We start from the raw sequence: 14,069 nt of genomic DNA, 5'->3' as shown, positions 1-14,069 counted from the left end.
GGAACTCGAAAGTTCATCGCCTCATCTACGCAAGCCTTCCACGCTGCCCTATCTTGTGTCAACCCCACCCAAGATGCACCTCTCCGATCGACACCCACCCGTCCTATTTCTACTAGATCCGCTTTTACGATGTCCTCCCATCTACGTCTAGGTCTACCTAGAGGTCGCGTTACCATCGGCCTGCCCTTCATGACACGCGCTGCCGTACGGTCGTCTCCCATTCTCGCTACGTGCCCTGCCCATCCCAATCTGCGCGATTTTATTATTCTGTTAATATTTGGTGACGCGTACAGATTGTGTAACTCATCATTGTGTAGTCTCCTCCATTCCCCGGTTTCCTCATCTTTCTTCGGCCCGTATATTTTTCGCAAGACTTTATTTTCAAATACCCTAAAACGGTTGTCCGCCTGCTTAGTGAGAGCCCACGTTTCGCACCCGTACAGAACCACCGGCAGTATTATTGTCCTGTATATTCTTATTTTAACGTTTTTAGACAACAGCCTCGACTTAAGTAAATTACTCACGGCGTAGAAGCAAGCATTACCCGAATGGAGTCTCTTATTTATTTCGACATTAATCTCGTTTCTATCATTTATGGTTGTACCCAGATACCTGAATTCGCTAACCTTTTCAAAAGTAAAATTCCCAACTCTAAGATCTTCCTCCCCTCTGCAGATGCCTAGCTTATCCACAATCATGTACTTTGTTTTTGATTCACTCACTTCTAACCCTGTATACTCCACCGCTTTTATGAGGATTTCCGCGTTTCTTGCTACCGTTTCCCTACAATCCCCCAGTATATCCAAATCATCTGCGTAGCCTAGTATCTGCGTTATTCCATTAAGCGTTGCGCCCATCTGGCTAACCTGCATTTTTCTAACGGCATACTCTAACGTTAAGTTGAACAGCACCGTAGAGAGTCCATCCCCTTGTTTTAAACCATCGCGTATCATGAAGGGTTCTGATACATTACCGCCTACTCGGACCTTTCCCGTGTTTCCGTTCAGACATATTTGAATTAATCTCACGAGTTTTTTCGGTACACCGAGGAGTACTAGAATTTGATACATTTTTCTTCGCTTAATAGAGTCGTACGCTTTTTTAAAATCTATAAATAGTTGGTGTATGGTTTCGCAAAATTTCCACTTTTTCTCTAACAACTATAAGGTGATTATAATAAAACAAAATAAAATTTAGCAATGTGTAGAAAATAAAAGAAAAAGCACAAAAATAAATTAAGTATACATTAACAATATTTTACTTATAAAACATCGTGTCTATATTTTGCATTATGTATATACAATCAATATAAATAATTAGATCTAATCTGTATAATCATTGAGAATAATAATATCTTATAAATTTTAAATTTTAATCTCGGTTTTATCGTCTTCATTTTTATTTTTGTTCTGTGGTATAAAAGAAGTGGAAATATATTTTTTAACGGACTCATAACTGGCACTCATTCTCCCAATTATCTGGAATGACGTCTTTCCAGATTTGAAATAAATCATCAAGTTTACACGAATCTTCGCAGCCTGGTATTCTCAACTTATAAAGTGTTGTAGTTTCTGTATTATTCAGCATTGATATCTTAAGAGAATTTAAAAATTACTTAGTTGTTTTTTGGAACACTAACTTTTATCAGATTTCATTAATTATAATTTTCCGATAAAGCTTACCCGAACTTCTTGTGACTGGCCTCCATCAATAACACGCAATTCGTAAACGAGACTAACGCCAAGGTCCAATTTAAAAAGTTCATCAACAAAACCCATCGCTCTTAATGTATTGACTATGTTAACATCATGTGTACCGTACAAGTGAAGCTTTTCATTAGTGCTGCCATTTTTCATATGTTGCAAAATGTGCTTTAGCAACGGCCCTTGAAAGATTTATTTTCCATTACGAACTAAGCAATTGATTTTTCAGTATTAATATTCTTATATTTACCTCCACGAAGTCTTTGCTGAAGTTTATTACTTGTGAACAATGTGTAACTTCGAGCTGCGATTTCACGCATTTCTGAATTATAATATTTCCTTATAGCCGGTGGAAGTTCCAACCCATTCATCACCTACAGCGATATCGTGTGAGATGATTCTTTTAAAACTTAATATAACATAACGATCGATGATGTAAATAGATAATGTATAAGGCCTCACTTCAATTTCCAAGGTATTGTAAAGAAATTCGACGTCAGTGATTGTTTTCATTGGTTGTCCTGTGATGTTCGTGAGTGCTTCGTAATAGGATTTTAGATATTTGTCGGATCTAAGCGACTCATTGTAATAAGCTTCTTTCAATGCGTTTTCCAGTCGAGGACATGACTTGCCGACCACAAGAATCTACGAGATTGAACAACATTTACACATGAGTAAACATGATTATTTAGATTTTAGAAATATAAGAAAATAATTGTGTACTTCATATAAGTTTTTTTCTCAATAACGATTAAACGAAAATCAAATAATTAAGGTAATTCGATTACAAAAACGATTTATTTTTCAAAATAAAAAGAGAATATACTTGGTGTTAATGCTGGTTTACCTTATCCATACCCCTTGGAACATAATGAACGGGAATGGGCCTCCACGGAAGGCCGGGAACAAAGGTATCCTTTTCGGCTGGGGGATAAAGACCAGCGAGCAATGCCTGAGTAGACATTATACAGCGATCCGAGTAACTACTGTTTACTATTGTGCTTGCTCCGGCGTACTTGTGTTCCGTGATCCAGCCAAATTCTTTGCTTATCCATTGGCCCAAAGTGTACATCTGCCGCATACCTTTCTGAATGTTGTAAGTAATTTTTGTAATTACGAAAGATATGAAAATAAATATAAAATACATAATATTTACCTTTGTCAATGCTCCCCATCCATCAGGCCAATCGTAGTGTAAGTAAGGATCGTTAGGATACGTTTCGGTAGGATTTCGATCACCATGACGAAACACCTAAAAAAAAAGAAAAATAAAATGAACATTTTATAGTTCTTATTCTATGCTATCACCGTTTTTTCTAATAAATTAAAAAATCAACGTTAATGTATGTAAAAACAATATTTTTTAACTAATATAGGCATAGGTGGCGAAATATTGCAGAAAAAAGCCATTTGAATTTAAAAGTGCTTTAAGAGAATAGCTGAAAGAATCAGAAAGTATGCTTTCAAAGTACTTACAACGAATACTTTCTTAAGAGAAATGTCCTTTGGTTTATCTCCAAAAGCCGTATAGGCCAAGAAAACGCATCCGATTATTACTGCAAGGACTACCACTGCGGTGCATGTTTTTCTTCTTTCTGGCTGACAGCCACGTCTTAATGCACTTCTACTCTCCATGACTTTTCAGAAAAGTTTCAAGTCATAAAATATTTTTCACTGTGCTTTTTGATTAAAATTACAATAATTACAATAGTTATCTTGTACGATGAATTTTATAAAACCATATAGTTATATCATCATTGAGGTGTAAACGCGAGAGCTTAGATCTTATTTTATAAGAGAATTTTCCAGAAAGCCTGAATGACAACTTTTTTAAATCGCAATGGATGATATGAAATTTAAATTAAAACCTTACCTTTTTCGAATTCAGCACTACTAAATTATTGTGAGTCAATTGAGAATTGATACCAAACACGCTTCAGATGATTCGTCACTGAGATTCTCGACACTGGTATGCGATCGCAGCGCTTTTCTCCCCACCAAAAATACTTTCCTTTTGCTCAGTAGGTAAAATGTACAAAATTTACGTAGAGTTGCAAATTCAAATTGATTCCTGGTAGTCTAATTTTATCTTACTGGCGTCTTGTTGGTGTAACAACGCATGATGTCGTCGTTGGGCACTCTCGCGAGATCTAATTTTTTAGGAACGGAACGAATGGAGAGAACGAAGTAAACAGCTGATCAAATAGCTCACGCGACCACTCTTGTGTCGGTGGTTTTCTCTTTCTCAGTCCCCCCCCCCTCTCGCTCTTTCTGTTGCACAGCACGCAACGCTTCAGGGGCGTAAATAGTAAAACAGGTGCCCATATTTGACATTTACTATATACAGTTTGAATTAAAGTTAAAGTTAAACCATGCATTACTTTTAAAATAGCAGTAATATATAATGACAGAAGAAATAGTTTTAAACTATTACTTCTAACAAGTGACAGTCTGATTGCAAATAATTTTAAAGATCATTCTGGTAAGTTGTTTACTACCGAAAAAGCTAATTTAAAAACAAGATCTACCCACCAGTCTTATCAATTAAATTCTGCGACACATCAGTCTATCTCTTCTCAAATGTTTGATTGTATCTTGTACTATCAGCCTTTACTCGAACTTACGAATAAACTTGAGATAACAATTTGCACAAATATAATTAAAATCTATAATCCTTATATTTACTATATATTCATTACATATAATAATAAGAGAAAGGTTTCGAAAATAAAACAAGATTTCTTTATTCCTGTTTTTATTACAATAATAAAAGAACAAGAGTTCCTTTTTTCTAACATAGAAAATAAACTATTGCTAAAAAATACATCAGACCTGCCTGTTACATCAATTTGCATAATCTTGAGTCAAATGCATGCGCTCTAATGTTTAGATTCAGATTAATTATTTTAATCGTATTAAAAATCATCTACTAAATATGTAAGTGTCATTTTACTCAATTAATATCCGTTGATCACAGCAAAATCCTATTGTTTTAGTTCATATTTCTAGTAAAAAAAATATAAATAACAATAGTTCCTTGTCATTTTTTTCAGCCCTTAACATAATTGTATATATTGAAAAAAGTCATATTAGACAGTGAAAATATGTTTACGTTATATTTTAAATTGTTTTTAACATTGAAATTCATAATAATCGTAAATTATTGATCACATAACTATTAAAAAATCTTTTATTAAATATACTAACTTTGGTGAAAAGAGCAATAGAGCAATATTTATGTAAATCTGTCTAAGACTTTGAAAAAATAATAATGCGCAAATTAAAATTGAGTAGTTATATTTAGTTCTCGATCAATAACCATTTATTAGTATGCAAGACGAAGTTAATCTGAATTTTAATCAGTGTTTCTTATCAAAACGCAAGATCAGTAGGGGTATATTACAATTTTTCAACTATAAAGTATAAACCTGTTATAAAAAAACATGTTAAAAATAATAATAGAATGATTGCTCAATACAGAAATAGTAAAACTGCGAACCTCAAAGTGCTCATTAAATTGTACACATCGTACACATCTGACAATATTATATTTTAATAATATTAATTATGCGTTTTTAGACAGTGTATTTATAAACCATTTCTGAATGGAGTAATAAAAAATGATAGCATACTCATAATTTCCATTTTATGTATCATTATTAGCATCATTCCAACAAATGCATGTATTTATTTTCTCTCCATATTGATGTATGTTTCTGATTCATTAATCTCCCCATGGACAAGATAAACGTCACGTCACAGTAATATATTCAACTATATATATGTATATATATATATATAAGTTTTATATAAATTATATATTCAATTAGATAGCCTTCTAATGCAGGGTCGCGTATATAAGAATAGATAATTAACATCAATGCGTAGTCATATATTTTAATACACAGTTTTTCAAAAAGTATAATTTTATAATCTTTAACAGGGAATTTTAAGTATAGCATTCATTTCAATAAAACTAGAATATAAACTAGTCAACGTAATCTTTTACTTTAGATCCATAGAAATAAAGGCATTCTATTTTATACTTCACAAATATTGCTGAATAGTCGCTAGCTAATTAATTTTTTCCTTTTTTGTTAAAATTGTTAGTACAAATAAGGTGTTTCCTGTGACATTCGCAAAAGGAACTGAAAACAACGTATATAATGTGTAGTATGTATATATTTTTTAATATCTTATTTCTTAAAGTTTTTGTAACCACTGAGTTACATACTTATACCTACTTTTCACTCTCAAAGTCCAAGGAACATTCAAGTTTGTGTTTGTTTTGATATCTATACATAAGGCTCTAAAATAATCAATCAAATGATGATTTTTTAATTTGTTTTGGGAAAAAGTAATTCTGAGTATTCTGAGTATATTTGAATATATATAATAATTTAAATATATCGCTACATAAAATAAATCATAATAAAAATGTATTTTAGTACTTATATGTATACAAATAACACGTATCATTTTCCCCCGATTATTTTCAGTATATTAACGAGTTAGTCAACATAACAAGGTGCACATTAACTCGTACACTCTTGTCTATCTATTATTTTGAAGGTGCATATAACCAGGTAAAGGATGAATAGAATAGTGCATTCACAATTTACCATTATTTATGAATAATGTTTATTATAATGCTTATGTGAACGATCGATAATAGTGAGGACACATTGTAAATACTGATCGTGGACGCGAGCTTTCATATAGTTCAAAATGCTAAATATTTCTGCGTTTTTTTTATTTCTACAGGATATAATAAATACATCTTTAGCAACGTTCACATATATGTTTATATCTACATATTATATAATAATAAATATAATGTCGACTCGCTAAAACGTCTCTTCTCTCTCTCTCTCTCTCTCTCTCTCTCTCTCTCTCTCTCATAATACATATATATTTTCATAATAATATATCTGTAAACTCATATATTTATATTTACTCGTTCACGTTGATTTTTATCGTTATTGTTATCGTTTTATCATTTTTTTTTATTAAAGCTCCTACGGAAATTGCTAAATTTGACAGCTATTCATTTGTCGAGTCTCAAGCAGAAATAAAGAACTATAGTACATATATAGATAATAATTAAATACTTTTCATACCTGCTTTCAAAGGATTAAAAATGCAAGACTCTACACATGTAAAAAGAAAAATTTAATATTTTGGTACCATATAGGAACAAATAATATTAAGCTACGAGGCAAAATAGGACAGCGGCGGGGATCAAATGCTTGAAATATTATAATAATCGATTTCAAGTAATATATAGTTTATTTTATTATAGGATTTTTGTTAGTTAAAATATTCTTTTGAATTTATACTATAAGTCAATTATAACATTTTTAAAGTTAAGTTTGTTCAAATAAATATAAAAAATTATAAGTATATATAGTATATACATTAATTGTAAATAAAAAATTCTATTATTTTTAGTATATATATTTATTTATTTTTTAAATTTCAATCTCATATTTCATCACTCTCAAATTCATATATAATTTTTATATATTTTTTTCAAAATCTAGTTTATTTAAGAACAACAAAAATATATAATCTACGCAGTAGTACAATGAAATACTCCATCAACATTTAATGTAAACAAAAATAAGTTATTTTTCTCGTAATCGTCACGCCTGAAAATTGATGCATCCCGATCATCGAATCCTCAAACTAATCGCTCTGTCTAAATGTTTATTATTATGCAAAAAAAATACAATTACATAGTATATACTTGAAAAAATTGACTCTCGACAATCGCACTTCAGTCAATCGCAAGCTATTTGTATCACCGGCTCCACTTCTTCAATCGTAAAAAAATGAGGAACGCGCACTCAAGAACAATCGAAACAAATTGGGTAAACAACAGGAAAAAAGATTCATTTGTATATTTTATATATAGGAAGAAACGAGCTGCTGCACTGACATATACAGTAATATTCAGTTCGGAGCTTAGTAGCAGTTAAGGTCTACAGTAATTGGACTTTTCAGTGTCTGCATGTATATATCTGTGCGTGTCTGAGTGTACTTTAGATGCATATATCTATATAGAAGGACTAGAAGAGCTGAGAGTGTCTTTGGCGGCATCGGCTGCATGGAGTAGATTCGGCGTGGAGGCGGCGGGTGCTGTGCGGTCTAATGGGCTAGTCTACGCCTGTTCAGAGCGGCGCCTCCTCCCGGGACCACCGGCGTAATTGGCGGCCGCGAGACCCATCAGGTGCTTCGCCGCTTGGCTGCCGCTGAAGCCACGATTCAGTCCCAAGTCGAGGCCGCGCTTTGCGCTGCAAAATTCAATTGATCACGATGAATCAACTGCGAGTCTGCCTCTTGCTCTTTGTGAACGGAGAGAGCAAAATATATATGTAGAGATATGTTGTCGCAATTGTAATATCTGTTGTAGAAATTCGTGCAGGACTTAAGTCAGATGTTTGATTGTATTTCAGAAAGAATTTTCGTAATTAGGATAGCTCTAAGTTATGAAGCTCTAAGTTAGCTGCAGTCTGTGATGAAATGTGGCGTGGGCAATTAGCGTTGTTGATATTAGTACAATTTTACTAAAAAGTCAATGATTTCTTGGCAAATACAGTTCATATAACTATAAATATTTAGGATCCAAAGTATTATTGAGACATATTAAATCACTTGAACTAATTAACAAAGCATTGGCGTCTATAAAAATGGAGTTAAACGTGGGAGTCATAAATAAATGCTATAATAATAAAAAGTGGGAAAGAAAAATTTTTTGTCAACATTGTACTTACTTATCCGGCTGTGCGTAGACTGCGAAATTTTCAATTCTGTCCAACAATTCTTGAGCAGCTTCGGGATAATCTTCTTGGAATTGATTCCAGAGTGATCGCGATCTACTGTAAAATGATAACGTTACTTCAAACCCATTCAGACATCAGGTCTACATATAAATTGTGGGAAAATACTTTTGATGACAAGAAAGAGTTTATTGCTTCTCTTTCAGTAATTTGTGAATGTCTTTCATATCTTCTTTCTCGAATTTCGGAAGAAAGATCAACTAAAGGGGAATGAGCCCGGAAATTGTGATTGATATTTTCTGAGGTCATGTCGTACCTTTAGCATATGAGTATCTTTTTATACACGTTACATTCTTCTTTTATAGCGTATTCGTTATCCTTTTCATTTGTGTATACTAGATGATTCATATTCGCGAAACTCGACGGTAGTATTTGGCAAGCATATATATGTTTTCGTTTTATCTATTGAACGTAAATAATAAATGGGTCAAGGAGCGGGTTGACACACGACAGCAAACATAGCAGTGGCTCTCTGCTATTTCTTCAATTTTTATTTATGAATTCCGATATAAAAACGTTCATGCTTATTCGACCCTCGTCTTATGGAACCTCGAGCACCATTGTACTTTAAGCAACGATATATAAGGTATAAAAAGAATTAATTATTCTTAAAGATTATGATGTTATTTATTAGGATTAAAATGAAGGTACTGCGAATTGTATTTCAACAAATTAAAATATAAAAAGTATAAAAGTATTTATTTAAGGATGTTGTATAAAAAATGCACATAAATCACTGAAAGATGCAAATAAATCAATAATAAAATAACTAGAGATGCTATTATAGCAAATTTCGCTTATACGCCACGTACAACAGAATATATTTGCAGAAAAAAAATTACTGCGCGTGAAAGCAAGCGAATAAGTTAAAAACACGTCCTAGCTAACCGTTGGTTTTGTAGTCTCGCACACACTCTCTCTTATCATGTTGACTGCAGCAACGCCAAGTTGCATGTGAGGCTCTCATTCGTTCCATTAGCGAGATTAATTTCGCTAACGTTTTACGACTATACTGCAACTCTCGCAAATCGCGCCAGTGTGAACGTCTTTTCGCGTCGCGAAAGCTTAATCGGATCATATGCAGAAAAGCTCGTATAGGGGTTTCGCTTCCGGCAGAGATTCATAAACCGCGACGATTCGTCGACTAATTTTGTAATCATAGTTGGGGAAATTGCGCGAGACCGAGCAATTGCAGCGGTTGAGTTAATTATGCGGATTACCTCGCCAAACGACTGCTGTAGGTATCTATACATATACATACATATAGATACGTGAAGTGTCGTCGCGGAGTGGTAATCTCAAATGGTTGCGGAGCGTTGCTAATTGTCCTTCAGTTTTTGGCGTTGAACGCTTTTCATGGTCGAGTATTATGAAGTAATATATAAGGATTAATTATCTGCTCAAATAACTGCTTTTTCATGTAGAGTATACTTTTCCTCGACGCGACTCCAACGATAAAAGCAGATAAAAATATTTCATCGCTCTCCCGTAGCTCAGGAAAGCAATTTCAACTGCGCGTATGAAACAAATAAAAAAACTCCCACCCTCCTTATTGCGCCTACGTTTTATTAGTTTCAATGCGTGCCTCCCGATGGAAGCCAGAGCTAGATTAAAAGCATCAGGCTGCAACACCTTCCGCGATAATGTGTATATACCGCCGCGCGGACGTTATATTTAAAGAAAGAGCTCTCGTATACCTATACCTATACACTGAAGTTGCACCTTGAGTAAAAGTCCTAGAGAACGGCGAGGGTATATGGAACACAAAATACACATAGGTACAGAGTTGCTCACTTACATGAAAGGCAGAGCCTCGACTCGGTTGGAGATGGCGAGGGCGGCAAACGTGGCCAACAGGAGCCAGGAGAGCGCGATTTCCCTCTGCATCTTTAATGAGGCTCCTTCTCTCTATTTCTTGCGATATAGAGCAATCTGAAACAGACGATGCAAATCGTATCCGGGTTATAGTGATGGATCTTTTATTTTCTCATCGACTGGAATTTCGAGTCTCGAGATCGTTTCTGCTGTTTATATTGCATTATTTCCTTGCATCAAGGTTGATCCAATGCGGTGCGAAAACGAAAAAGAATTAAAAAAAAAACCTATCGCAAATCGAGCCAGCATTCAGGCTTGAAATTGCACAATATAGCAGCGACCATAAAACTATAAAAATCGCCATGAGAAGTCTCGAAGAGTCATCCGAAAAAACTCATTTGTATACTCGTATAAAAGCAATGCCCGCAATGCATCCCGCTACCTCCTGCCATGAACGTGAAATAAAAATTCCCTTTTATTTGTTTTCGTTCGCGGAAAAGCGACTATCAGGCGAACACGCATCTATAACCGGCTCTATAATCTTTGCCACTCAGCCATAAGCAAATACGCGCAAATGCGTTTCGCTTCAGTAGAACCGCGCGGGGTAATTACAATGACGATATCGATTGTCGCTCGCGCTTACGCCGACCCTATATACTTGGGTCACCAATTTTGCCCAATGCCTGTATACATGTATCAACATCAGTATGACACAGGGAAAAGCCTATAGCTTGTTTGTGTGCGTGCGCCATTTCGCGGCGTCAATATATGTATATACGTATATAGACAGGCGCATTAAGTTTAGGGGCTATATTTGTCCGCTCAAGCTATATAGGTATAGCTCGTCGGCGAGTAAACACGAAATCGACGAGTAGTTTTCGCGTCCCCTGGTCAATCGAGTTCCGGTTGTTTTTTTTTCCCGGTTTGTCCGCCGTACGCGCATCCGCTTATTCTGGGTCTCGTTTACACTTGTTCTCGCGCGAGATAGCTGTATAGAGTGCTGGGAGCCAGTGGAGCGCTAGAGCGAGAATATAATCGAGGGATTGTTTGTGCGTCGGTTAATCGAATGAGAGCGAGAGAATCGAATAGAATATAATTATAGCAATTTTGACAGTAATAAAAATGAGCTACTCGCACGTTTCAATTTAATTTATAAGTGCACGTTGTGTAAAGGTAATATTGTTGTTTATCAAATGAAATACTGCTTTTTACACCAGCCTGTTTAATTACTGCTTCTGTCGGCCTGTTGCTCGAGCCAGAGTTTAATATGCACACATATGCAGCGAATTCCGTTGGTTGAAATGGTATAAGACCTATTATTGAAATTGTTGCTTAATTATTATATTACATAAATTGTATGATATGCTGTTAATACCTTTAATAATAATGTAGGCATATGTAGCTAGTATTTATATCAGCGAAAGAAAATCCTTTTCCTTAAAGAGGATAACTCCTTCGATCGGCTCGACTTGAGTGACTCTCTCTCTCCGAACGCGCGAAATGCTGCTGCACATAATGTGCCGCGCATCACGGTATAATTAAGAAAGCGCCGCTGGCGACTAATAAAATTATCCGCTCATTAGCGAGTCGAGGTAAGCAGGAAGCGTCTTGCGGGGCGAGAGAAAATAACGCAGTACGACTCCGGATAAGATCGGAAGTCCTGAGTGAAGAGACCTGCAGGAAAAAAAAATAGAGAGGGAGAACGAATTTTCCGACAGTGCGAATAAGGTCGCGCGAATTTGTAGTGCAAATTGACGTCAATGCCAGTGCACGAGTCTTTCGAGGGCTCGTGACGAGTTTGTTAAATTTAGTCGTTATATCGCAGCTACAGCCGTGCGCAGTTGTTTGTAATTTAGATTTTTCGAATTTGCGTAAATAGCATACGCGCGGCACGCGAAAGCGAATTGATTTTATATTTCAAGTTCGCGTCGTTAAAATATAAATTTTACTCACGGTGTTTTTTTATTCTTCGTCATTTTTCAAACCCACACACATCAGTGAATGTATGTATTTTATAGGCACAACACTGTAAATGTAAACGACGCGATTATTTCTACCAAGCAATCTTTTCAGCGCGCAGTTAAGATTGAGTCGTGAGTTGAAACAAAGGGGAGGGTGGATTAATTTCACGGTCGTTCCCGCGGGATGAATGCTCGAGAGCTTGCGTTGAGCTTACGCGGAAAGGTCCATGATGTAGGTAATTTACGATCGGCGCATGCCGGTCGTGCGCAGGATGCAGCTCGCGGGGCTAATTATTGCGCCGGCCAGCGTTTAGTCGCGAGATTGGTACAGGGACTCGAGCAGTTTGCAGAAATGACTTTTTTTCTTCTTCCCTCCGACGCGTAGATTGCGAGAGTGCACTATATATAGTGTATTTGCGTGGATGCGTGCGTTTTATGAATTCAGCCAGCAAATGTTATGCTATGTTTCATTTGTTACTTAATGAAACACAAATTCGCAAAGCATGGATTAATACCGGAAATGATCCTTATTGCAGTGTTAAAATCCAATTAAATAATCTACGTTGGACCTCGGAAGCCGATATGCCATTAACGTTATGCAAGATTAAAAAATTTCGCTTATAATTAAAAGGGGTAAGGATATCGGTGTATATGCGCGTGGTTCTTTTTTGTATCAATTAAAATTTTATGAATCTGCTGCAGACTTTTCTCAACGGGCCATGAGACACCGGCAGCGCCGGGCCGACTCTATATGGGACGCAAAGCAAGCACGTTTCAACTTAATGAGAAGGCGTAAGGTTTTAACCTTATTAAAGATTGCAATTTTCTTCTGTTGTTTCTGGAAGGAAAAGCTCGGCGATTTACCTGGGAAACTCACTTTTCCCAATTAACTGGATTCATTTTAATAAAGGGAATATTGATTGGCTTATTAGAAGAGATTAACATTCTCTCCTGTACCGCAGGGTCCATTTAGTCAAATGTCTTACCGTATTTTGTTTTTGTCCTACAGTGCAGTTCAAGTTATAAACTGCTTCGATGCATTTCAGCTTTAAACGCGTAATTCGCCTTAATATCCCGTATTCAGGAAAGATAAACAAAAGGATTATACGAATCGCCCAGCGCGAGGACAGCGCGAAACCCGGCCGTGACAGTGGCTCTGCACTCGTGCAGATAAACGTCGCGACAACTTGTTGCGAAATCGAAGTCCGCCGCGCGCGCCCGCATCCTCGGGGGCTGCGAAATCCCCGGCAATAAATTCAATACCCGTATCGCTGTCGCGGCGATGTGGGATTTTTTTCACACACGCTCTTTTTCTTCCGAGCTTGTATTTGCGCGCGGCATTTACTCTTGAGAATTGTGGATTTGATAAGGGCAACCCCTTTCGGGTTTTTTTTATAGCGCCATTATGCTTTTCTTTTGTTGCCTCGTTTTTTTTCTGTGTCTTTTATTGTCTGCCCGGAGAAGAAGTTATGACTTATTTTTGGGGCTGCGCTCAGCAAATGTGTGGTTGAGGTATTTTTGTTTGTTTTATTTTTTAATCAAGCTTATTATATATTTCCTTTGCGCTCACAGAAAAGCTATTATGACTTGAATTAAAAGCTGAGTTGCGCGATATTCTAAGAATTTTTCTCATCACCGTACTATAACGTTAACACATCAAGCACAAAGAACGAAAAGAAACAATCAAGCCGACCGTTAAATATCCCTTAAGCGACACCGATCGCGTGGTGGAATCGTCTCCGTGGGGG

At 35.9% G+C, this 14,069-nt stretch overlaps 2 protein-coding genes across 4 annotated transcripts in view; both read right to left on the bottom strand.

Annotated features, from left to right (window-relative positions):
* Nucleotides 1–1,239: 1,239 nt before the first annotated feature.
* On the bottom strand, nt 1,240–3,956 carry LOC100115072 (lysosomal acid phosphatase). Of its 2 annotated transcripts, none has more exons than XM_031928745.2 (8): nt 3,577–3,956; nt 3,180–3,340; nt 2,860–2,955; nt 2,551–2,790; nt 2,166–2,348; nt 1,954–2,077; nt 1,683–1,885; nt 1,240–1,593 (listed from the first exon to the last, which is right to left on the bottom strand). In XM_031928745.2, exons 2-8 carry the CDS (start codon nt 3,336–3,338, stop codon nt 1,450–1,452), a joined length of 1,149 nt encoding a protein of 382 aa, XP_031784605.1. In that variant the 5' UTR covers nt 3,339–3,340; nt 3,577–3,956; the 3' UTR covers nt 1,240–1,449. The 2 variants fall into 2 exon arrangements, with proteins under 2 accessions (XP_031784605.1, XP_031784606.1); XM_031928746.1 differs by having other exon boundaries at nt 3,180–3,382; nt 3,577–3,954.
* Nucleotides 3,957–4,441: 485 nt separating this feature from the next.
* Nucleotides 4,442–14,069, bottom strand: part of LOC100115139 (diuretic hormone class 2) — a 35,736-nt gene continuing 26,108 nt past the window's right edge. The window contains exons 2-4 of one of the 2 annotated variants that reach the window (XM_001599898.6): nt 10,344–10,477; nt 8,480–8,584; nt 4,442–7,999 (exon numbers count right to left, since the gene is read on the bottom strand). In XM_001599898.6, coding sequence (XP_001599948.2) covers nt 7,867–7,999; nt 8,480–8,584; nt 10,344–10,432 — 327 coding nt within the window. In that variant the 5' untranslated portion in view covers nt 10,433–10,477 and the 3' untranslated portion in view covers nt 4,442–7,866. The remainder of the gene's footprint in view (nt 8,000–8,479; nt 8,585–10,343; nt 10,478–14,069) is intronic. The other variant, XM_031928800.2, reaches the window with a different exon arrangement.

Source organism: Nasonia vitripennis, chromosome 4, assembly GCF_009193385.2.
Source record: "Nasonia vitripennis strain AsymCx chromosome 4, Nvit_psr_1.1, whole genome shotgun sequence".
In the NCBI taxonomy this organism is placed as follows: domain Eukaryota; kingdom Metazoa; phylum Arthropoda; class Insecta; order Hymenoptera; family Pteromalidae; genus Nasonia; species Nasonia vitripennis.
This window is presented reverse-complemented; position numbering and strand designations above follow the sequence as displayed.

What these genes read in the sequence shown, in the direction of transcription:
- LOC100115072 (XM_031928745.2), bottom strand. Translation starts at nt 3,338, where the DNA reads ATGGAGAGTAGAAGTGCATTAAGACGTGGCTGTCAGCCAGAAAGAAGA. An exon ending in TTCCAAGGGGTATGGATAAG is followed by an intron (nt 2,349 to 2,550) that starts GTAAACCAGCAT and finishes TCAATCTCGTAG; the next exon opens with ATTCTTGTGGTCGGCAAGTC. An exon ending in TCAGCAAAGACTTCGTGGAG is followed by an intron (nt 1,886 to 1,953) that starts GTAAATATAAGA and finishes AAATCTTTCAAG; the next exon opens with GGCCGTTGCTAAAGCACATT.